This window comes from Panthera uncia, assembly GCF_023721935.1.
Source record: "Panthera uncia isolate 11264 chromosome D3 unlocalized genomic scaffold, Puncia_PCG_1.0 HiC_scaffold_8, whole genome shotgun sequence".
Classification (NCBI taxonomy): domain Eukaryota; kingdom Metazoa; phylum Chordata; class Mammalia; order Carnivora; family Felidae; genus Panthera; species Panthera uncia.
The window spans coordinates 77,725,814-77,749,235 of record NW_026057586.1 but is presented as its reverse complement, the minus strand read 5'-3'; the positions used below and the strand labels follow the sequence as shown (position 1 = coordinate 77,749,235).

The 23,422-nt window shown below is 52.4% G+C and overlaps 1 protein-coding gene and 1 long non-coding RNA gene across 2 annotated transcripts in view; one reads left to right on the top strand and one right to left on the bottom strand.

The window, feature by feature from the left end:
* Nucleotides 1-3,515: 3,515 nt before the first annotated feature.
* NOS1 (nitric oxide synthase 1) overlaps nt 3,516-23,422 on the bottom strand; it is an 89,932-nt gene continuing 70,025 nt past the window's right edge. Inside the window, exons 19-29 of the mRNA XM_049619271.1 lie at nt 23,157-23,295; nt 22,642-22,720; nt 16,585-16,778; nt 14,721-14,890; nt 11,974-12,184; nt 11,182-11,269; nt 9,228-9,349; nt 8,005-8,153; nt 6,775-6,969; nt 4,993-5,111; nt 3,516-3,780 (exon numbers count right to left, since the gene is read on the bottom strand). Coding sequence (XP_049475228.1) covers nt 3,765-3,780; nt 4,993-5,111; nt 6,775-6,969; nt 8,005-8,153; nt 9,228-9,349; nt 11,182-11,269; nt 11,974-12,184; nt 14,721-14,890; nt 16,585-16,778; nt 22,642-22,720; nt 23,157-23,295 — 1,482 coding nt within the window. The 3' untranslated portion in view covers nt 3,516-3,764. The remainder of the gene's footprint in view (nt 3,781-4,992; nt 5,112-6,774; nt 6,970-8,004; nt 8,154-9,227; nt 9,350-11,181; nt 11,270-11,973; nt 12,185-14,720; nt 14,891-16,584; nt 16,779-22,641; nt 22,721-23,156; nt 23,296-23,422) is intronic.
* LOC125914125 (uncharacterized) lies at nt 18,912-23,304 on the top strand. The gene is made up of 4 exons (XR_007455206.1): nt 18,912-19,864; nt 20,622-20,680; nt 20,789-20,884; nt 23,216-23,304. It is a non-coding gene; the product is annotated as an uncharacterized LOC125914125 (long non-coding RNA).

Sequence of the window (23,422 nt, the reverse complement as noted above, 5' to 3'; positions counted from 1 at the left end):
TGTTCTAAGGCCAATGTCTACTGGCCTGGGGTCAGTTCTCTTTGTGTGCATGCAGGCATGGCCGGAGCCTGGAAGGATTCACCCCATTGGCCGGTAATCATGGCAACAAGTGTAAACTCTTCTTTCCCATGAGGCTGTTTTTTTTTTGTTGTTTTTTGTTTTGTTTTTTCCTCATGAGGCTCCTTCCTCAGCCTAGAGGTAAGACTCTTGACTTTCTCCGCAACAGATAGGTCTCCAGTTCCTGGTGACTCAGCCCCTGGAGGGGCTTTGTCACTGCATCTGCCTCTTCCCTCAGTCCAGTCTTGGTAACCACAATACTGCACAGATAGTTCAACAGGCCAGCCATCCACGCTCTGTGCTGCAGCCCCAATATTCTTTTCCAAGAGCAATTCCAGTCGCCTTATTTTTTCCCATTAAAAAAAAAAAACATTCTTAGGGATTTCCTGCTGCCTACCAAATGAAGTCAAAATTCCTCGACGTGCCCTCGCCTCTCCCTAGCACCTGGCCCCTGCTCACCTGCCAGGCACCTGCCTCACCACCGTCAGCTTCCACAGCCTTCCAAAGCCACGCCCGAAGCCGGCCCCGATTTACCGTTCCCAGTCTGTGCCTTTCGTCCCCACTCTTCCTACTTCCTCGAAACCTGGTGTCCCCAGACCGGCAGGTGCAATCCACCCAGTTCTCGAACCCCAGACATGTATGTCGATTCTAAGCCTTGTGTGTCTACATACAAGATTCTAATCTTCCACAAACAGGGACTGTATATTGTTCTGTACACATCATTGTGCCTTCTGCAGTTACTGACGAAGTGAAAAAAAAAAATTCAAAAGCGTCAGCAGGCCAGGAGGTATAACTGGTTATTTTACAGGCATTATCTCATTTTACCCACTTTGCTATATAGGTGCTGTATATGGACTTGGAAAGGTTAAGTCACCAGCCCGGGGCTGTCTGTGGAAACAGGGAGGAGGGGTGATAGAGTTAGCATTTGGACTCGGGTCCGTTTCCAAAAAGCTCCATTTCGGTAAGTCCGAAGCATTTGCCCGAACGGAAAGGTCCCGGGCTGCCTCACTCTGTGGAAACCAATCAGGAAAACATTCCTCCGCTCAGGGAGTTTAATTACCTCTCTTCTTTCATAACACGAGGTGCGGGATTCATTGTCAAGACGTGATTATGGATTCATCGTCAAGATGGGGAGCGTGACCATTTCACCTTTTCCTGTTTGCTGGGGATGTCTTCTTCCTCTTGGCCAAACTCACTTTTGTTAAATGCGGTTGGAGCCACGGCAGGCCAGTTCAAGGCGGAGAGGGACCAAAAGGGCTGTAGCCTAGGTGACCCCCAAACGGCCAGTGAATCCTACTTTCCGCTCACCTGTTGTGAAGCCAAATTGAGCCCCTCGTTTTGGCTACTGGGACTGAACTAAAAACCACCACTAGAGGGCAGCATTTACCCACCCTGGATCAGACCTAAACCCTGAACCTGGACTTCACTCTGCCTCCCGAGAAGCTCATAACAGCGAGGTTTTTCCTAACAGGGATTCTGGCAAAGGAAAGAAACACATCAGACCGATCCCCAGTCTTCTCCCCGGGCATCATGAGGCAGCTTGTGTCGGGAGTTGAAAGGCGTTTACTCTAAAAACAAAACTCCTTTTTGGGGACGAAAGATGCATCCCTGTTCTTTAATCGCTGCTTCCGACTCCCTGACACAATGAGATGATGTTTCCCACTGCCTGCCTGCTACTAGAAAGGCAGGGCTATACGAAGAAGATGCACAGAGGAACTTCACACAAGTACTTATTTGGGGACGGGGAAGCACGCGCAGAGCTTGGTCTGGAGAGGGAAGCGCTGATGAATTCCTCCTTGAATGACAGGCGGAGAAAGGCGAGGTCTAGTTTGCCCTTTGCCTTTAAGAATCTCCAGGGGCGCCTGGGTGGCGCAGTCGGTTGAGCGTCCGACTTCAGCCAGGTCACGATCTCGCGGTCTGTGAGTTCGAGCCCCGCCTCGGGCTCTGGGCTGATGGCTCGGAGCCTGGAGCCTGTTTCCGATTCTGTGTCTCCCTCTCTCTCTCTGCCCCTCCCCCGTTCATGCTCTGTCTCTCTCTGTCCCAAAAATAAATAAAAAAACGTTGAAAAAAAAAAATTAAAAAAAAAACGAGACAAGACCGTATCTCCGAGGTTGTCCCCTCCTGGGGACGCCTCTTTGGCGCCCCCTGTCCTAAGTCCCTTCTAGAGAGGGTCGGGGCACTTTCTCTTTGGCAGGCCCCCCAAGCGGAGCATCAGGAAATGCCCACTGTGCCCTACAGAAAGGCGAAGCTGTCTCTCTGTATGCTAGAACACAATCAAACAGAAGCACCCACTGTCTGAAGGCTCCCCTTCCAGCCCTGGGGACCCAGGGCAGGCCCCTCGCACTCAAGACTGCTGGCCATTTTTGATTGGAGTCAAAGTTCATTAATGTGTCAAAATTATTTTATCAGGCTTGAAACCACGGGATCACTCGTAGAAGTCCAAGAGCGTGTGGGGCAGGCCACCCTGGGTTGTGGTCCTCGTACAAGAAGCTATGTGAAGCCTCGTTATGGCTTCCCTCTCCAACTACCCTTTTGGACGGGCTTCTGTGATTTCCTTCCTAGGGCAGATCGGCAAGTCCCCATTTGGAGGAAAAAAAAAAAAACACCCCAAGACAAAACAAAACAAAAAACCCGGCGATGAGACTCTTCCTTGAGATGCTCTCCAGTCTCCACCACTTTAAAGTTTCATCTATTCATACTCTTCTTTTTTTTTTTTTAGCTTCATCACATTACAAGGGGAAACTGAGGACAAGTGACTTGCCCCAAGTCACCTGGTGGCAAAGACAGGAACATTACTTCCCAGACTTGCGGGTAGGATTATCTGGGGAGGGCCAAATCAGGTGATCCTATCTGGGGCGGGCAGGGTAGGATCAGGGAGGGGGTTTGCTTAATCCTTGAGATGGGTTAGTTTCCCAGAGAGGGCTCGCTCACTGGTGCGTGCTGGGATCTAAATGCATGCAATTCTGTGAGCCCCTTTTTGATGGAGATTTCCCCTTAATCGTCACACTCCCTTCTCCCTGCCCTTTGCAACCGGGACCGTTAAGGTGCTTCAGGGATAAGAATTTCAGGAACACGGAGCACAGATCTTAAGTTACGGACACGTGAGGAACCAATACAAGGCCAGGGCACGGTTTGGGGCACTGAGAGGCTGCTGGCAACACGCCTGTCCAGGGGAGAGGGCAGACGACGGGGACCCAGGCCTGTCACATACGTGCACATACGTGCACACACACACACAACGAGGACGTCATCATAAAAAAAGGATGGGGGGGGGGGCTTCAGCGGCAGAGGGACTGGCTGGGACTCTCCTGACCAGTCCCTGCAGCCTCTCCAGGGGAAACCCCAGAAAACAAGCCCTAATAGGAGCGACGGCCATGTTCCAGTGATTTCATGCACCAGTGATTTGCCCTTGTCAGGAAGAGAGAGAGAGAGGGGGACACAGTTTTGTAAGAGCCACTGTGGATTATAAAGGCATTGCATTGCAGCAGGAAAACTCAAGGAGAAAACCCAGGAGGGCCAAGGAAACCACCGAGGGGTGGGGACCCAGAAGAGGAACAACCACGGTGACAGGACGAGAGGGACAGCGGGGGCCACGTGGGGTCCCGTAGGGAAGGTTCAGCAGTGTCCACGCTTAGGAAACCTGCAGCCGCCCCTGCCGGAGCGCAGGGGACAGCCCCCCGGCCATCCATCTGGGCAAGAGGAGCCAGTTAGGAGCTGAAAACTCTGTAGGAAGACAGGGAGGGAGGGAGTTAGTGTCACAGAACAGAGCTGCTCTGTTTCCTTGCAGAGCCCCAGGGAAGCCACCAAGCTCTGGGCACAGGGCACCAAGCTCTGCCGTTTCTTCTGTAGCCTGCCCACCCCCCACCTCCCCCCCCCCCCCCCCCCCCCTCCCCCCCCCACCCCCCACTCCTCGCCCCCAGCTGGGGCTCCTCTGGAATGAACAACACAAAGGGCCAGGAAGAGGGACAATGAAAGGGGCTTTCTGACAGCCAGAGGGGTTGTAATCTGAAAGGCAATCAAGTGTGGGCCTACTGGACACGAAATATGTCATCCTAAGGGGGGAGAAAGGAGGCTGCTTAAGAAATGGGGCGTCTTGGGGCGCCTGGGTGGCATCTGAGTTCCGCTCAGGTCATGATCTTGAGGTTTGTGAGTTCAAGCCCCGCATTGGGCTCTCTGCACTGGTGGCGTGGGGCCTGCTCGGGATTCTCTCTCTCCCTCTTTCTCTCTGTACCTCCCCCACTTACATGCGCGTGGGCGCTCTCTCTCTCTCTGTCAGAATAAACAAACTTAAGGAAAAAAGAAACGGGGTGTCTTCCCTCTGCTACCAAAAACGAGACAGCCGAATTCCCACTTAATTCAACACAAGGGGCATCCGGTGGTGGTCTGGAAGTTCTCTGTGGCGGGAATAGGGTGAGCGACCTTGCAGTCGCAGTTCAAAGGTCAAGGCCTTCAGATAAGGTTGAAATCCTGAGACTCAATCCAGTCTCGCGACGTCTCTGACTGTTCCCAGCAACTTCCAGAAGGCCGGTAAACTTGTCATAATAACACCAATTGGGATTTGTGTGGATGAGAATGTTCTGAGCGACTTGGGGGGCGTGGGAGGCGGTGTAAATGCCGGGAGCAGTGGCTACAACACACCTTCCCAGAGGCTGGAGCCATTGTTCCACTAGGGGGCGCCCCAGGCAGACGCTGGGCACCCAAAGCCCGGGTTCCCACACATGGAGGGGCCTCAGAATCCCCTGAGGGCTTTCTAAAACACAAACCGAGGTTCTCGCTCCAGAGTTTCAGAGTCAGCAGGTGTGGGGTGGCCTGAGAATGTGCATTTGCCCTCCTCCCTCTCCCCCCCCCCCCCCCCCCCACATTGTGGGAAAGCCAGCGTGAAACGAAGCCTGACACCCCTGCCCGCCCCTTGCCCACAGGATGGAGGCTGCTTACTCATCAGTGTCTTTTTTGCTCTCCTCAATGAAGGCAATGGATTCAGATCTAAGGCGGTTGGTCACTTCATATGTTCGCAGGGTGACCCCGAAAATATCCTCATGGTACCGGTTGTCATCCTGGGGGACAGAAACAGCCCTCAAATGCCAGCCAAAGGCGGGAAAGGGACAGACAACGCTGACACCCTGGAAAGAAGTCGGTTCCTAAAGAAACAAGATGTAACCCAGCGCCCCCTGGAGGATCTCTGGCCTCCAGGGCTGCGTTTCACAAGCGGTCTCTCCAGCCCAGGGCGCAAAGAACATTTCGCTTTGCATCCAGAAAGAGAGCTGCTGATTCTGAGGACAGAGGGAGTGAGGAGGTCAAAGGGAAACCTCGCTCCCCTTCTCTCCCTCCTCCTGTTCCTGCAAAGTTCAGCTCTGGGCATGGCTGGGTGGAGTGTAAAAGGCATCACAGCCCGAAGAAGCCAGCAGAGATGGGAGAAAAGAAAAGTGCCCGTTTAGCACTCAGGGAACACTGCACAGCCACCAGAGTGGAGACTTGGCGGGCACACATGAGTTTATCCAAAGACGGGCATCTTTGCGCAGAAATAAACAACCAAAAAAGAGGAATCTCCTCTGGGGATTCAAGAAACAGCACAAGTGATGACGGATTTCTGGCATCTAAGAGTTTCTGGAGAATGTGGGAGCTCCTTCAGCAAACTGAGGGGCAGGCAGCAAGAACATCCTCCCAGGGCCGTGTCCTTGAGGATTCAACAAGGGGAAAGTGTGCCCCACTGCTGAGGCAGGGCACTGGTTGGGGGAACAACGCGGAATCACAGTGAAGCACAACGAGGCACAGAGTTCAGTTCTGGCACACTTCGGTCCTGAAGGAAGTTGCACATTTGTAGAATGGGTTCACCTTTAGTTGGGGTAGTCTTTGAACCTTATTTTGCAGAGGTCCGGGAATCTATGACAGTGTTTCCAAGGCTCATACCAAAGAGATTGAGCGATAGGAGCTCTCTGCCGCTCCCCTTGGATCTGTGGCATTTCTACCAGAAAGTTCTTTTCTTCTTCTTCTTCTTCTTCTTCTTCTTCTTCTTCTTCTTCTTCTCCTTCTTCTTCTTCTTTTTTTAACCACCTGGGGTTTAGCATTAGATTTAGGGCAAGACTTCTTGTGCAAAAAAATGTTTAATGCTCATTTAGGGAAGAAGGGGGAAGGATGGGATCATCTCTGGAGCTTTGTGGAGGCATGGGACTCGGTTCTTCCTATTTGGGGCAGCTGGTCACTCAACCAGGACTCTGCTTGCTGGGCTGCTTCTAGCCTCTGTGCAAATTAAGTGAAAGTACCCCTCTTTCTGGGGTAGACACAGTTCCGTGCCAAGGTACATGGCTCTGTGCAAACATAGGGTGGCTGGCCTTAGACAAACTTTTTTTTGTGCAGTGTTCAACCTGCACCACCACGCAGGGCAGTGCTGCAGCGTGGTTCTGGGGGCAGGAAAAGTTGGGTGTGGACGGTTTCTATCTAGCTACCCAGCAGCCCACTCACTTGTTATTTTCACACAGCACTGCCGCCATCCCTATTTAATACCTGCACCTGCACTGACCCAGAGCCCAGTCATCCTTCCTTCTCTCTCAACTATGGTCTGGGGCCACCAGTATCCTCCACCTTGAACCACACATGGGAAAATGGAGCAGCCAGGGGTGTCATCAAGGCTCCCCCGATCACTGAGACAGGCGGGGTGAGGAAGAGGAGACGGGAACTGGATGCCAGAAAAGGGATCCAAGAAGCTGGCCTGTCACTCACCCTCAGCCTGCTGATGAACACGCCGGCATCCTCCGCTGAGAGTTTCCCTTGCTGGGTCATGATGCGCTGGATGGCTTTGAGGACATCAGCAGCCATGGTGACGTCCCCGCAGACGTAAATGTGGCCCCCTTGCTCCTTCAGGGCTCGGTACACAGGTTCTGCCAAGTGCTCCTGCAGGATGTCCTGAACGTACTTCTGCGGAGAGCAGGAAGAGCCATGGGGAGGAGCTGGGGTCCGGTGCAGCTCATTCCCCCAGGGGAGCGGAGCCCGACACCCGTGACCCCAGGGGACCGGGAGGAGCGAGTAAGACAGCGAAAGCCAAGCCAAGGGTGTGCGAACGGGGCTCAGCTGTGCTAAGGACCCTCTGGGGGGAGGACACACCCCAGCGCCACCCCCTGGAGCAGCACAGAGCAGGGCACTATCTACCTGCTCCCCTCTGCAACGGCCAGCGGTCACCCACGGGCTGGGAACGCCTGTTCTCCGCGAGGTGCGGGTTTCGCGCCTGCGGGCATCCTGGGCCGGGGTCCCAAGGAGGCCCCAGGCCAGACAGCAAGAGGCGGGAGGGGCGAGGGGCTCTCAGGTCACACCCGCACAAACCCAGCACACCGGTTGTCAAACAGCCGCTGCCCGGACCCTCTGAGTGCCCACCCCACCCCAGCTGCCCTGGGCCCTTTCCGGGGACCGCCCCCTGGGTCTCCCCAAGACCCAGCAGGAGCGTGCTCCAGTCCGGTGACCTGTGACCATTCTGACGGGTAGTGCCTCTAATGGACTGTTAAATGTGTTTTTCGGTTTTTTATTATTCATATTTTTAAATATTTTTTTTATTCTGGTAAAATACATACCACATATAATGAACCGCTTAACCCTCTTAAAGTGGACAATTCAGTGGCGTTTCATATACCACAATCTTGGGCCACCAGCACTCTGTCTAGTTCTAGAACTTATTCATGACCCCCAAAGGAAACTCTGTGCCCATCGGCAGTCAGCCCCCCGTCCCCGCAACTCCTGGTAACCAACAAATCTGCTCTCTGTTTCTATGGATTTGGCTGTTCCGGATATTTCATAGAAGTGGCATCAGAGGATATGGGCTGTTAAATATTTTGAATCGGTATTTTTGTGCTCCTGCTTCCTGAAGTACAGAGCAATGTTCCGCAGGAGAATTCGGGAAAGGTGGGGGTGTCTGCAGGTGTTGGGCTGGGGTGTGGGGACTGTGAACGGGCCGGATGTTACCTTTGGTTTGTCTGGCTCCCGCGAGTAGGCCGTGTAGAGTTCTCTGAAGACCCCCTTGTTCTTGGCCTGTAGAGTTTCCTCCCTGTAGATGTGGTCTATCTTGGATTGCCGGCACCCAAACACCAGGACCATGGGGCAGGGGCTCATTCCTGGGGACCGGGAAGATCTCGTGTCACTGACAGCTCTGAGGCCTGAGCTGGGGCTGTGGGTGGTGATGCCAGGGGTGGGGTGCTGAAAGGCTTGGTGTGTACCTTGCGGATACAGGCACACAAGCACGGGGACAGGCTGGGGTACATACACACACACGCACATGCACACACTGAGGGAAGCAGGTACGGTGTGCTCAGGGTCTCAATCCTTCCTTCTGCCCGCACCCCCTGGCTATTTAGCAACCCCCCCCCCCCAATTGGGTAGTGCTAGAGGCCTAGACTGTGGAGCCATACTACCTGGGTTCAAATCCCAGCTCGGTGTGATGGTGGGCAGCTTACTTAATGTTCTAGGTGTGTATTTCCCCACGTGCAAATGGAATAAAAATAGCATCTATCTTCCAGGGTGACTGAGAAGTAAAACAGGGGAGCCCAGCATGCGGCGAATCCTTTATCAGTATGAGCTCTTCCAACCAGAATGACTGGTCTAGGACGGAAGCTTATTATTATTATTATTAATACTATTTTAACTTGTTTCTCTGTCTTGCTCATCGTTGTGCCTGTGGCACCCACAACAGCGTTTGGCATTTCTCACACGCTCAATAAATCCCCGTTCAATGCATACCGCCCCTGTGGGTTTCTTGCTCTCTCTCCTCCCAAAGCTGATGTGTTGTGTCTCTCACACAGCAAGGCTTGCCCTCGAGTGACCACCTTTGGGACGATCCCACACCCACACATGCATTTGAGAAGGCTTAAGGTTTATTCTTCCAGGTCTGCGTGACGTTTCAGATGGGTCCTATCTTAACGGTCAAAGAAATGTCCTCTGGGGATGGAATTTCAGGCCCGAGGATGAACTGGGTTGGGAGAGTTGTTTGGATGTGTCCTTTGGAGTACAACCGTGGACCTCACCTATGGGTCCGGTCAGTACTATGACCCACCCCCCACCCCCCCGCCCTTCCCCAGGCAGTGATGCAACAGAGAGGTAATGCCATCATTCGTCCGGGTGGCTGGGACACAGGCGGGTCTCCCCGGGTCCAGGCGGGGTGGAAACCCCACGGCTGCTGAACTCTGACCCACCTTTGTGCTGGATATCAAATTGTCGCTGCTGCCAGAAGCTTCGGAAAGGGGCAATGCCAGTGCCTGGGCCAATGAGGATACAGGGCACTTGGGGATTTCGGGGCAGGTGGAAGCTGGGTGCTCTGGGCAAGAAAGAGAGAATCAGAAGGCTGGCTGAGCCCAAGTCTGATCAAGGATGCCTGACCGTCTTGGTAACTCAGTGGGATCGCACTCTTCATGTGGGGTCTGATCAGAGTGGGGGGGGGGGTCCCAGAGATTTGGGGAATCCCCCAAACAGGAGGTAGTCTGGCTACGACTCCAATTCCCAATTTTCCTCGTTGCTGGGCTAAGCCGCAAAGGGCAGTGGGATCGATTTAACTCAGGGTTTCCCAACCTCAGCACTCCTGACATTTGGGGCTGCACACTTCTCTGCTGCGGGGGGGCGGGGAGCCCCGTGCGATATTGAGCAGCACCCCCTGGACCTCTACCTACTAGATGCCAGGAGCACCCTCTATCTGTGACAAGCAAGAGTGTCCACATAATTTGCCAAATGTGCTCTGGGAGGGGACGGGGGCGGGGGAGAATCCCCCGCTCTGAGAACCAGTGGTTTTTTTTTTTTAATTTTTTTTTTTAACGTTTATTTATTTTTGAGACAGAGAGAGACAGAGCATGAACGGGGGAGGGTCAGAGAGAGGGAAACACAGAATCTGAAACAGGCTCCAGGCTCTGAGCTGTCAGCACAGAGCCCGACGCGGGGCTTGAACTCACGGACCGTGAGATCATGACCCGAGCCGAAGTCGTCCGCTTAACCGACTGAGCCACCCAGGCGCCCCGAGAACCCAGTGATTTAACCACCCGTGAAATCTCCCAAGATCAGGGAGCAGACTGCCGTGTATAAAAGAACCATGGGGGGGGGGCGGCGGGGAGGGTGTTTAAGGTGCCGAATTTTGGGCAATGCAGCAAGTCTGGGCTCAGGATACTGTATTTTTGAAGCACCACGGGCGGGTTCTCACGCTGATGGCATATGGACCATCCCATGAGCACTCTACTCCCAGCAGCTGAGAAAAGTCACTGGTCGAGACCACTGCTCAGGTAGAGAAATTTCTGGGTGCCAAAGCAGGAACCTAGCGTGGGCTCAGGTATATCCTTTATTGTGAAAACTTTTTTTTAAGTTGTATTTTTTATTTGATTGTGGTAGGAACACTTCAATGAATCCTACCCTCTTAACAAAATTTTTAAGTGCACAGTATAGCACTGTTCACCGTAGGCAGGAATGCCCTTTTAAAGTGAGTTTGGGGGCGCCTGGGTGGCTCAGTTGGTTAAGCGTCCGGCTCCGGCTAAAGTCGTGATCTCGCGGTTTTGGGTACGAACCCCGCATCGGGCTCTGTGCTGACAGCTCAGAGCCTGGAGCTGCTTCGGATTCTGTGTCTCCCTCTCTCTCTCTGCCCTTCCCCCACTCGTGCTCTGTCTCTGTCTCTCTCTCTCTCAAAAATAAATAAACCTTAAAAAATAAAAAAAAAAATAAAGTGAGTTTGGGAGGAACAGCTCTGATCGATGCGGGGTGGGGGTAGGGGGATGGCTTGGATCTTCCCCATCTCCAAGAAAGTGGGAAACGGATAGGGTGGCCGGGAGACATCAGATAGAATTTCCACAAGGTTGCCGATTCCAGGAAAGCGGATATTGCGTTTGCCCGGCCGTCTCCTGCAGCCCCAGCATCCAGCCCAGTCCGTGCACTTGGTACATATTTGTTACCTTGACCTGACTTGAACTGGAGGGCTTGCCCAGTTTCTGCTGCGTCGCCCTCCCATGATCCCACTGACTTAACAACTTGGAGTGATTCGGAGTGTTTGCTGATCTCCATTCTGTCTGACTCAGCCATTTCTCTAGAACCCGCGGGGCTGGTCCACCTACCCCACCTCAGGACATCCATATGCAGATTTGGGACAACGGTCATTCCTTTTCAGTTGCCACTCACCCTCTCACGAAACAGGGGACCACTTCGTCAGCCGGTATCCGGTTGAGCCAGGAGGAGCACACGCCGTGGTGAATTGGTCCTTCTCCATCTAGCAGAGGAACCAAGGCGGTCTGGCGCGCCTCCTGTCCCCAAGGTTCCCCGTCCCCGGCTTCCCCGCTCCCTCCAGAGCAGAAGGCCCAGAGCCCCATGCCAAGTCTGTGCCTTGGAATTCCTTGTCTGGACATGGTATGGTTGGGGTGAGCTCACGGCTGTGAAACCGCCCAGGGTTCCTGTGGGTAAGGGTGGGTCGGATTCAGATCCTGCCACTGACTGAGGTCACGGTCAGTGTGCTCTGGGTGACCTTCCAGGATGCCGGTCTCAGAGCTCCCCCGGGCACTGTGCATGTTAACTGCTTTATCAAGGAGGGAAAATACAGGAGGAAAACGCTAGGGTATCTGACTGACCTACAACCAGCTGGACATCACGCAGCAGGGAGCTCCCCGTCCCGAGGGATGGGTGGGGTGGCTTGTTTGAGTCGCTGCCTTCGTGGGGGCGGGGGGGCGATGAGGAGATGACAGTAAAAGGGCTCTCAGGCTTGGGGAGTAGAGAAGAATTTCAAGCGCACATCCTTCTCGCTTCCTGATTCTGCACCGGGTTGGCTCTGCCTGAAGGGGCGATCCACCTGCCCTGCCCCTTTCCCAGCTCCTGGCCTTGGGGATGGGTCTCCTCCCTGGGAACTTGGGATTTGGCAGACCTGCAGAGGCCCCTGGGGGCAAACGCAGACCCGGAGGCTCTCCCAGTGCCCTTGCCCACCTCGGGTGTGGTAGGAGACAACGGCCACGGTGAGGTGCACCTCGTCAGGGTACATGTCTGGGGAAGAACTGATTGAATAGTATCGAGGCTGCAGCAGGGACAGCTGGGTCAGGAGCAGGGTGGTGGGCATCTGGATGGACGGGAACTCTTCCAGCACCTCCACGATGGTGGGGTTCTTGCCCCATTTCCATTCCTCGTACTCCTGCAAGCCCTGTGCCAAGGAGAGGGACACAGGACTCGCACCCGCCCCGGTACACACTTCCAACGAGGGCACCAGGATGTCCAGGGAAGGTAATGAGCCATCATAAATGATGGCTAACATTTATGCAGTAATTACCCCGTGCCAGCTTTTAATTCTTACGACCGTATGAGGCAACGGACAAATATGGACGCCCTTTGGCTTTAAGGCAGTGATTCTGGGTTTTGAATCCAGGTGGGGGGTGGCAGACTTCAGCCTGACAGGGAAATGTGGCTTAACCACCTGTTTCGTAGGAGCCTAGGAGCTAAGAGTTGTTTTTACGTGTTTGAACGGATGGGAGCTGGGGATGAAATCAAAAGAATACTATTTCACGACACGAGAATGTGATATGAATTTCAAATTTCTGCACCCACAAATGAGGTCTGATTGGACCCTGGCCACGCCCACCCACTTAGGTGCTGTCTATGCTTTTGGGCTATAACAGGAGAGTTTACGGGGTTGCGATAGAGACCTTAGGCACCGTGAGCCTAACATACTTCCTACCTGGCTGTCTATGGGAAAAGGTTGCTGACACCCACTTTAGGCCGTGTGGCCCCAGAATCTGCGCTCCCAACTATTATAGGTCCTGCCATATGTAAAGCTCAAGAGAGAAGGACCTGGAAATGGAAGGAGTTGTGACTCGTTGATACAGAACTCAGACCTGTGATCTGTGAGTTTGCAGGGCTGGAGACGATGCATCTGCAGAGAGCATAGGTCAAGTTTAAGATGGTGAATGACAGCCCCAAAGGAATAGGTTAGGGCGTGGAGGACCATGTTCAGGGGCATGTGGACAGCACAGCCCCTCTGGGGCTCTGGAGTTATTTTTCCTACATCTCAGAAGCTGCCCTGGGCATTCCCTTATTGCTTACATGATGCTCAGACTTTGAGGAATAAAGTCTATTATAAGTGCATCGTATAACAAAGCTTTCCCCCATGTTCCTAAAGGCGACCCTTGCTCTACTGATAGGGTATGGCACCCTTAAGGACACGCCCCCCCAGACCTCCAGTCTCACTGATCTCTAGCTTACAAGGGTGCAATTAGCCAAGAGCCTCAGGAACTGCTGTCTGAAATGGACACCCACTAGAAACAGACATGGGTCACCGGTGCTGGTCCTTCCGAAGGCTGCAGCTGCCGTTCTAGATGCTTCCATTCAAACTTCCTTCCCTCTCCTTCACTTGGGGTCAGACTTGCTAGAGGTCTGATGGTTCTCCCAGCCTTACCTGAGTCTTTGCCATTTTTCTCTCACACAGGTGTTTCCCTTATTCAAAATCCTCACTCATTTAATCCCACCTTAGAGTTTGTGCTCTTTGGAAGAAACGGGCTAAGACATACAGTTTATCAAATTCTACTTGAAATCATCCCGTCCGAACAGTGCTGATCTCTGGTCCCTCTTCATAGCAGCCCTGACTCATTAATTACACCTTTAAATTAAAGTCATGCATGTACACAGTGTAAAAAGTGAAACAATTCTGCAAAGCTTATGATGAAAATTAATGCTCTGACTTCTCCAATCTGTTTCCAACTTTCCAGAGTTAACCCCTTACAACTCTCTATAAATGTTCCTTTTGGTGTTACTTTTCTCACTTCTAAATACAGGTGATCCTCAAACAACATGGGTCCCTCAAACACATTTTCTTTTCTCTAACTTACTTTACTGTAAGAATACGGTATATACTACATATAACATACAAAATGTGTGTTAATCGACCGTTTATATTCCTGGTAAAGCTTCCAGTCAACCGTAGGCTATATTTGTGGCAATTCTGGGGGAGTCAAAAGTTATATGTGGATTTCTACTACATGGGGGGTGGTTAGCACCCTTAACCCCGGTGTTGTTCAAGGGTCGACTGTAATGTGCATTCTTTGAATTAGCCTCTTCCTCTCTGCCCATCATTCAGTGCCCTCTCCTGGACAGCAGAAGAACGCTAAACCAACGTTGCTTAGTGGAGAGGAGCCCCCACTGGGAGAAGTCTGGGTGGCCCCCCCTGGGTAGGATTCTACTGAGCCAGGTTTTGCAGCAGCTTGGGGCAAGGAAGCCCTAGGCTTCAAAGCAAGGATGATAGAAGTGATTGTTTGATTCATTTTACCATCAGAGGGGCTCCTATATCTTGCAGTCCTACCAATAAGTCCTCTGCTTTGGGAAAGGCCTCTCTCTAAAACAGGGCAAGTGGGATTCTCTATTTCTTTTCCTCCTCTAAGTACGGGCTCAGATAGAACTCATGGAAGCTCAAGAGTTGCGAAGGAAGGAGGAACAAGAGTTAGCACAGCAATTTCTACTCGGCCAGAGAACTCTGAGATTCAAAAGAGTTACCCCCGTTCTGTCAGACCTTAGTTAGAATGAAAGGAGATGGTCAGGACTAGCCAATATGGCGGCCGCCTGCCAACAAAAATTGGCAACTCTTGCTCAACCCTGCCACCTGCTGGACAGCTGTGGTTATAGTTCTATAAGTCTCCACCAACTAGGAGGTGAAAGGTGCCCTTGGGGGTTGTACGAGGCCAGGGACCCACCTTGCTGAGGACCAACAGTCGCTGCTTCTCTTTCTCGCTGGTGGCCAGGGACGCAAACTGCTGCAGCTGCAGTGGCGTGGGCGGCGTGGTGATGTCCAGGTAGTACTTGAAGGCCTGGAAGATGGTGCAGGGCGGGAGGCGGTGCTCATCTGTCCAGTTACTGATGACGCCTATGGAGGTGAGGGGTGGACGGGGGGAAGGAGAGTCTGAGCTCCGAGGGCTTAGGTCCAGGCCAGGAAGGCCAGATTTGCTTCTGGGACAGAGGACGGGGCCGGTGAGCCTTGGCTTGCCACCTTCCATGTTCCACATCTACACCCAGGGTTCTGGGGACCACGCGATCACCTCATCTATGCAAGGCGCATATCCAAAATCAATTGAGCAAACCAGTTCAAAAATAAAAAGAATAAACCATTATTAAAATAGAATGAGACAGTCCCGTGGCATTCTATGCAGTGAGCCCCCCTACTGAACACAAGCTGTGGGTCTATTTTGGCTCTGTCTGCCCTCTCATGGTGCCAGCCTCTCAAACCTCTCAGTGGGATTTCAGTATTTAAAATTGCAAACATACCTAACACTTTCCTAGCACTTTCTCTAGGCCACGTGCTATTCTCCAGTAATTCATTTAGTCCTTACAACAATCCTAGGTGATTGGTGCTATTATTATCATCATCCCCGTGTTGCCACTGAGAAAAAAGGAAGAAGCACAGAGAGGTAAAGGGATTTGTCCGAGGCCACACAGCTCATAAGTGTGAAGTCAGGCAGCAGTGCTCCAGACCTCGTTCTGACTACTGCACTGTAGGGCGTCTGTGTAATTTGCACCTGATATAGCCCCTAAACACAAGCCTTTACTTTATATCAGGGGTTCAACCCAAGATAAAAAAGTGCTAGTCCAACACCAAGGAAGAATTTGGCTGGGTAGGATTTATGAAGATAAAGTGTTGTCTCTCCAAAGTGGTATCTTTCTTCTTCTTTTTAAAAAATGTTTATTTATTTATTTTGAGCGGGGGAGGAGGAGGAGAGAGAGAGAGAGAGAGAGAGAGAGAGAGAGAATCCCAAGCAGGCTCCACGCTGTCAGCACAGAACACGAACCGTGAGATCATGACCTGAGCTGAAATCAGGAGTTGGGACACTTAACTGACTGAGCCACCCAGGTGCCCCCAAAGTGGTATCTTTCGGTGGGCTTTTCAGCAGGGCTCTGACCACATACTATTTCCACATTCTGCTCTGACGGTACACCCTAACTCCTTCGGAAAGGTGATATGTCACCAAATCAGGGGCTGTCACGTAAGGTCACTGTGGTTCCTCGTACCTGAGCCCTAGGCTTACCTGCGCCTACTGAGCTGAAGCACCGAGACCCATTTGCCTTTGAAAGTTCTTCAACAGGAATGTCAAGGATGGTCACCGAAATGACCGGAACCTGATCTAACGAGGCCAGAAACGTGGTTCAACCTCTAGTGGGCCATCGAGCTGCATATAGTGCCTTTTCATTTTAAGAGGAGGGAGGGGTACTCAGCTGCTACTTATTCGGTGGGCAGTGAGGCGGTGGTGATGAAGGCAGGCAGAAGCCCCTGCCCCCAGGGATGAGCTATGGATGTCCTGGTATCATGGACGCTGGTCCATGGACGCGGGCTCAGCCAGTTGGGCCAAGGTTGTTCAGCCATGAGCCCGGGAGGAGTTTTCAGTCTCATAAACTGGAGGTGACAGAGACCCATTCTGCCACCTGGCGTGGTGATGGGGAAGAAGGATGGGTCTCCTCCTCTCCCCCCCCCCCGCCGCCGCCCACGCACTGCCCCTGGAGCCCCTGGGGGAAGGGGAGGAGCCTCGGGAGTAGCCGGGTGGGGTGCCCGGCCCTGGCCGTAGTTACCCAAAGCCGTGTTCCGCTCCACGAGAAGTTCCACCTTCACCAGCTGGTTGACTGGGGGAGCATCTTCCAGCCGCTCCATCAGGGCGTTCACGAGGTCCTCGCGGTTGCCAGGGAAGACGCCCAGGTGGTCCCCAGGCTGGTACTGCAGCTCCTGATTCCCATTGGTGTGGAGACGCACGAAGATCGTTGATCGGCTGGAGGGGAAGTCGAGGAACAGTTGGATAAGGGTCACCGGCTACTGCCTCCTCTCCTTGCTCCTTTGTCTCTTCCTGTGGCTGCAATCCCCCTCCTTCCATTCCGTGAGGCCCCAAGTCCTCTGCCCCCATCACCCATGAGCTCCGCGTTGCAAATCCAATGGAAAGTTCTGGGCGCTCCTCTTGGTCATGGAAGACGCACTGGGCATGTCTGCTCACTTCCTCCTTCTCAACCCCTTTGTCCTGGATTCTAGCACCCCAGGCTCTCCTGATCTTCTCTCCTTGGCGGCTCCTTCTTGTCTCCCCAAACTCTGGGCATGAGGGTACCTCAGGGTTCAGTCCTCAGATTCCTTGCTTTTCTATCTTCCTTCACCTGCCTTTTCTCCAAACCACTTACCGCCATCTGCCCTCTAGTAGAGTTTACATCGTCATGTGGTTTGTGGTCTGGCCCCCTGCCTGCCCCCCTGACCTCCAGGGCAATGTAAATTCTAGACGGCAAGGAATCGGTTTTCTCCACTGCTCTATTCCTGGCAAATAGGACCATGCGTGGCACATCGTTGGTACTCAGGACATATTTATTAGATGAAGAGACCTCAGACTCCCAGGGTTAACCAGCCGCCATAACAGACTCTGTTCTCAGTACTAATTGGGGTTCTCCCAGGAACCACTGCCCCATTGGAGCCAAGGTAGCCGAGTCCCCATTCTGTGTAATGCCGGCTCTCCTGGGAATCCCAAGCTCCACCCCTCTTCTGTAAGTGGAGGGTCCCCATATTGTCATGGAAATGAGAAACATAATTGGTCTTTGTTATGTGCAAATCCACCAATATAAGTTTGAGAGATCTAAGGAGAAAACGCAGAGAGAAATTTATTTATACCTGTCAGGTACTTCTCTTTTGCATTGGTTTTTGAATTTCAAGGGCAGAAGGCGTATGCCAAGTGAAGGCTTCAAGAATGAATTCACAGACTACGATCATTCTGGTCCTTTACAAAGTTTTAGTACAGATCCACCTGAAAACTTGGGGGCCCCATCACACTTTGAAAATCAGATTCTCCGTACTCTTTGAGTCTGCATTTCGACCCGCTTTTCTTCGTTGCTAATTGGTTCTCAGTTGATAGAGACCCTTCGTATTCAATGTGAAGTTTCTACATTCTCCACAGAATGTAAATCAACACTTGAATAGATCAATGGGACTCGCTATTTAAAGGAGTCTCTGGCACACCCAAGAAGCCTTTTGTGCTGCAAATAGCCACCATTATTAAAAAGAGTTGTGCTGGCACATTCACTTTTGCAAGTATTTTCTTGAAGCAAGGCACCCCCGTCCTTAGTCTGGTGGGGAAATTGATGGCTGAAATTGTGAATGGTGTTGTCAGGGTCTGGGGTCCCATTCTCTTTTCCTGGACAGATTTTGCTATCCCTGGGACACTAATCTTGTCAATTATAAGGGCTTGCACGACTGATTCTGCTCTGAGTTCATAGGGATTTCTGGTTCCTGGAGAGCAAAGACATCATCACCTCCTGCCAGTTCCACGATGGGAATTAGCAGAGGCTGAGAGCCAGCAGGGGGCGCTGTGGGGCTGCTCATTTCAGAGCCTCTCGCGCCAACCACAGGAAGCCTTTGAAAGGCTCGCAAATCAATTCCCACTTTCTCCTAGATCATCACGATTTCTTTCAGAAGTATATTTGCCTCCGTTCTGGGCGGTACAAAATAGAAATGCGGAGGACCCGTACTTGCTGAGCTGGCTCACGCTCACAGTCATTTCTCCCAAGTCCTCCTGAATGTGACATAAGGTGGTCAGGCAGCCAAGGGGCAGGAATGGGGAGGCAGCTGGCAGGTTAGCTGGGTGGGCCCAGGCTGTGCCCCAGGCTGGGAAGTTAACCTGGGGGACTCTGCAAGCCTCTGATCAGGCATGACTTCCTAAGCCCAGCGCTGAATGGCTGCGTGGCCCCAGCACACCCTGATGGGCTGGTCCTTGAGACTTTGTGGGGGCAGATTTCCCCCCAACCCCTCCCCAGTTGCACTAACCTGGAGACCAGTTGTCTGAAATCTCAGTTGGGGGGGGGAGGGGTTTGTAAGAATTGTATAGGATTTTGTAAGCTTTTTTTTTTTTTTTTTTAGCTTGGGACACATATGGGCCATTGAGAAGTACAGAGGAAGGGGAGAAAGGGAGGGACGGGAAGGTAGCAGTCATTTGGAGCCTCACCATCCCCTCCTCCAGAGTATCCACTGCTTGTGATTTATATCCACACACAGAAGCATAACACACAAGTGTGCTTGGCAGTGGCTCATTGACGGGCTCACAGATGAAACAACAGTCAGCTAACATCCAGCATTAAATGGAAAAAAAAAATAGCTACTTTCATTCTTCAGTGTAAAGAGTAACTATTGTAAGTTTCAAGTTTCATTCGTTTAGCAAATTTATACTGAGTGCCGGGCACTGTTCTAGGCACTGGTGAGACAGTGATGGACACACAACAAAGTGTTCTATTCTCATTGAGGAGCAACTTAAAAAGGTCTCGGAGGGGGTTGGTGATGTGGATGGGTGGGTGGTGATGGGCTGGGGGCAGCGGGCCAAGCGACCATCAGATAAGGATGGTCAGGGAGCCCTCTGTGATGTCACATGTCAGCAGAGACCTGAACAAAGAGAAAAAGGCGACATGCAAAGATCTGTTTGGGAAGAGTGGGCATGTGCAAAGGCCCTGGGGTATGAAAAGGTGTGGCACGTTTGGGGAAGGGAAAGAAGAAGGCTGGAGTGTTTGGAGGTGGGAGAAGGAGATCAGAGAGCCGGGCAGAGGCCAGATCACAAAGGCCTCATCATGACCTGTCATGGCAAGAAGTTTGAAGGTCTCCTCAATCCAGTGAGAAGCCACTAAAGGGCTTGAAGCAGCAGAGGATTCAATTTACGTTTTTAAAAGACTGGTCTGGCTGCTGTTTGGAAACGTATCTTTGAGAGAAAAGCCAGGACACAAGGAGACAAATACCATTGATGAACACGGCTTTGTTCCAGGTGGCAGCTGTAGGTCTGAGACGAAGTTGAAAGTCAAGTCCCATAGGACCAGAGGACCGGCTGTGAGCTGGATGTGCAGTGTAAGGGAGGGGCAGGAGGCAAGATGGACGCTTGAGTTTTTGGGTTAAGCCAAATGTCGATGTTCTCTGTCGAAGTGGGAAAGTTGGAGAGAAGCAATTTCATCCGAGGCGAGACACGAATCGAGAGCTCCCCCACCAGGAACTGTCCGTTGTAATGTCCTGCCACCCTCCACGATGCCTCAGGGCTCAGGACCCCTGCTGCACCTTGGCTCCTGCCAGCCTCTGCCTAGACGCTCCTCCTTTGTCCTCATTTCCTTTCTAAAGCCTACCCTGTGTCTTCCTTCCTCCTTCTGACATCTGGGACTTAAGATCACCCAACCCGATTACCCCATTACCACTCCATTATATCTGCTTCTCTATTGTTTGCTAATTGGTGTACCTAGAGAGTGTATCTCCTGGCCAGGCAGTAACCGTGGTCATATTTCTCTTTCGATGAGGAAGAGGAATTGCAGGTCACTTTGCCTGCAATTAAGGGTCTGTGGGGCGGAGAATGATTTGTGATATCTTGCTCATGGCCTCCTGGCCCCAAAACCGTGACTTTGTGCCGACTTGGGCAGGGGGAAAATGGGAGAGAGTATCATACTTTTTGACTCAATCATCCTTTAAAAAAAAAACCCCAACAGCTTATAAAGCTGGAGACGGTAGTAAGCCTGAAAAGAGGTAGTGTTACGGATTGTGTTTCTAAAGACATAGACACCTGTATACAATCGGATTCTTTTTGTGCTCCTTCATGACTGACTTTAATACTACGTTCCAGGTCCTAACCTTGCTGAAGTATTCTCTCCCTCAGCATAGAGTCAGCTGTCCTTTCCAGAGGTGAGTGGGGGTTATTCTGGGACTCGGTCCAACTTAGCATGCAGAACATTTGCAAAGGACCTTGCTTTTTATGGTTTAGGGAGTAATTTTTGTGATCTGGTTTTTCAGAGCTTGTTGCTAAAGGAAATTTCCAGTGGATTCTCGGTCCCTTCTCCTCTGGGCTACCAAAGTCATCGCTTTCCACAGGGCAGACTGGGAAGTAGGGTGCGTATTTCAAATACAGAGTCCCTCCCTGCATCAGAGATCATTATGCTCCGAATGTAGCATTTAACTAATTATTCAAAGGGATTAATTTCCCAATCCATTTCTTTCATGCTTGAGGAGCTAAGAGAGAACATGAGAGCTCTGGGGGCTTCATCCTGCTGGTAACTTTATCAGAGGTTTGGAGCCCACGTAGAAAGCATGCATACTAAAGTTGCAGGTGTTTGATGCTGGGACAGACAAGGAAGAGAAGGGAAACGTATGATATGCTATAGCTGCCTCGTGCACCTTGTCCTTAATACAACGGCTTTGCAATGCTCTTGAGGTCACATGTGGAGCCGTCCGGCATACAGACTTTGGAGTCAGAGAACCGAGTCTGCATGGCCTTGGAAAAGTCACTTGCACTTTCTGACTGCCATTCTTCATGATCAGAGGAGCACCCACTTCCTGGGCTGGTCAAAGAGTTCTGGGAGATCCCACACAGAGAGCACTCAACACAGTGCTCAGCACACAGAAAGCACGAGCTAACCATCAGCGATCTTTATGGCCACCACTCTCCTTTGACGTAAGGAGACGGGGCTCCGAGGCCCTGAGTGACTTTGCCCACGGTCACACAGCTGGTGTGCAGCAGAACCCAGGGCTGTCCAGCTTGCGAGCCTACTCTTTGCACTATGCGATGTGCAAAGAATCAAGATTTCAAAAGAGCGTTGTGGGCTGTAACTGGAAACTGAAAAAAAAAAACCACCTTTCAATAGGGATCAATGCAAAGGACTTCATTAAGGCCACAAATACTATTTAGTCAAGGACAGTGATGGACGGACCTGGCTCCATCACTCTGAAAACACTTGATGTCTAAGAGCAGCAAGGGTGCAAGCTTAATGCGAGAGCAGCGTGGCAATCAGGACAACGCCTGACATCTTGGGCGGCCTCAGGGTGTCCCGCTCAAACGGGGTTGGGGGGGGGGGGGGGGTGGTGGTTATAAGGTTATAAGAGCCTCGGGGCGTGTGGCAGCTCCGACAGGCCCCCCACTGCACTGTGACCAGGTCTGACAATGACATCCCCCGCAGGGCACAGCATGTCCTTTGACGAAAGCGAAAGGCTCGGGAAACTAGGCCTTAGGAAGAACGACGGGAAGGAATCAAGACCCCAGGAGAGGCTGGTTGGTGGCTTTGGCTCTTAGCGGGTCTCTCGTTTGGAAGAACTGAATCTGGTTTGGGTGTCGCTCGAGTATAACCGGGGTCAAAATGAAGTGCTAGGAAGATGCCCTCTGGTCATAGCGAGACTAAGATAATCTCTAACAACCTGCACTTCGAAACACAGCGCGGGCTGTTTTGTGAGGTGACGAACCTCCTGTCGTCCCAGAGGAATTTCAACGGAGTCTGGGTAGCCAGTTTTCAAGACTCCACAGAGAAGAAGGACCCACAAGGAGGAAATGTTCTCTGACCGGGATGCTGGGGTGCGATGCACATTAGCAGTCTGACAAGGGTGCGGTCTATATCAAAAATGCCTCATAAATCCTTCCTGTCTCTGCTTTCTGCGATGGTCGCCACCACCTCCGTTCCTGGACCTTCTAGGTCAGAGCTTGGCAAAGGGAAAGCAGGAAAATCTCGATGCTGCAAGGCAGCAGGGGGGGTCTCCGTGGCACTTGGAATAGTGACGGGGAAGCCAGTCCCCCGAGCCAACCAGCACTCTCCGCCCCGATCGTGGGTGACCCCCGGAGCACAGGGGGGTAACCCCGAGCCAACCAAAGGTGCTCCTACCTGGATTTAGGGCTCTGAAGGTTTTGGCGGCTGAGGAGTCGAGCGGCCGAGACCCGCTTTCTGTGGACATTGGATAGACCTGCGGGGAGCAAAACAACAGTCTTCCTGAGATGGGGTTAAACTGTGGTCGGTGCAAACCTTCCAGCTTCTACTGACTCTCTCTTCACACTTCCACTGTCCCCCAGAGTGAAGCCAAGAGGTGAAAGAAAAGACTCTGGGGGGGGGGGGGGGGCCGGGTGGGGGGAATGGGAAGGAAAAGCAAATCTGGCGGGGGGGGGTTGGGGAGAAAAGGGGAGGGGGGGCACCCTCCGGGGGGGGGGGGGGGCGCCGCGGGCCCGCCCGGGGGGGGGGGGGGGGGGGGGGGGGGGCGCTGGCAGTAGACTTGTTTTGAGAGGATTGCGCGAAAGGTAAGTAATGAAACCCACCTCCTCTAAGTGGGTGGAGGTGAGAACTCCTGCTTTCCTGCCCCCCCACCCCCGTCTTGCGTGCCTCCCCAGGAGCGGGGGGAGAGGTACCTTGTGTAAGTTCCGGAGCTTCGGCCACGTAGGTGAGGCGGAACTTGTTTCTCTTCCAGCTGCGGTCGTTGCTGATGAGGGAGTTGTTTGCCTTCTCAATGTTGACGTCATCTCCCACGCAGAACACATCGCAGGCTGCCTGTGGCACACACAGGGCATCCGGTGACCTCTTTCAGCCAAGAGGGACTCTCCACCAGCAGCTCCAAATCATGACATGAATCCCTCCATCCATCCATTCATCCGCCCATCTGTCCATTCATCCTTCC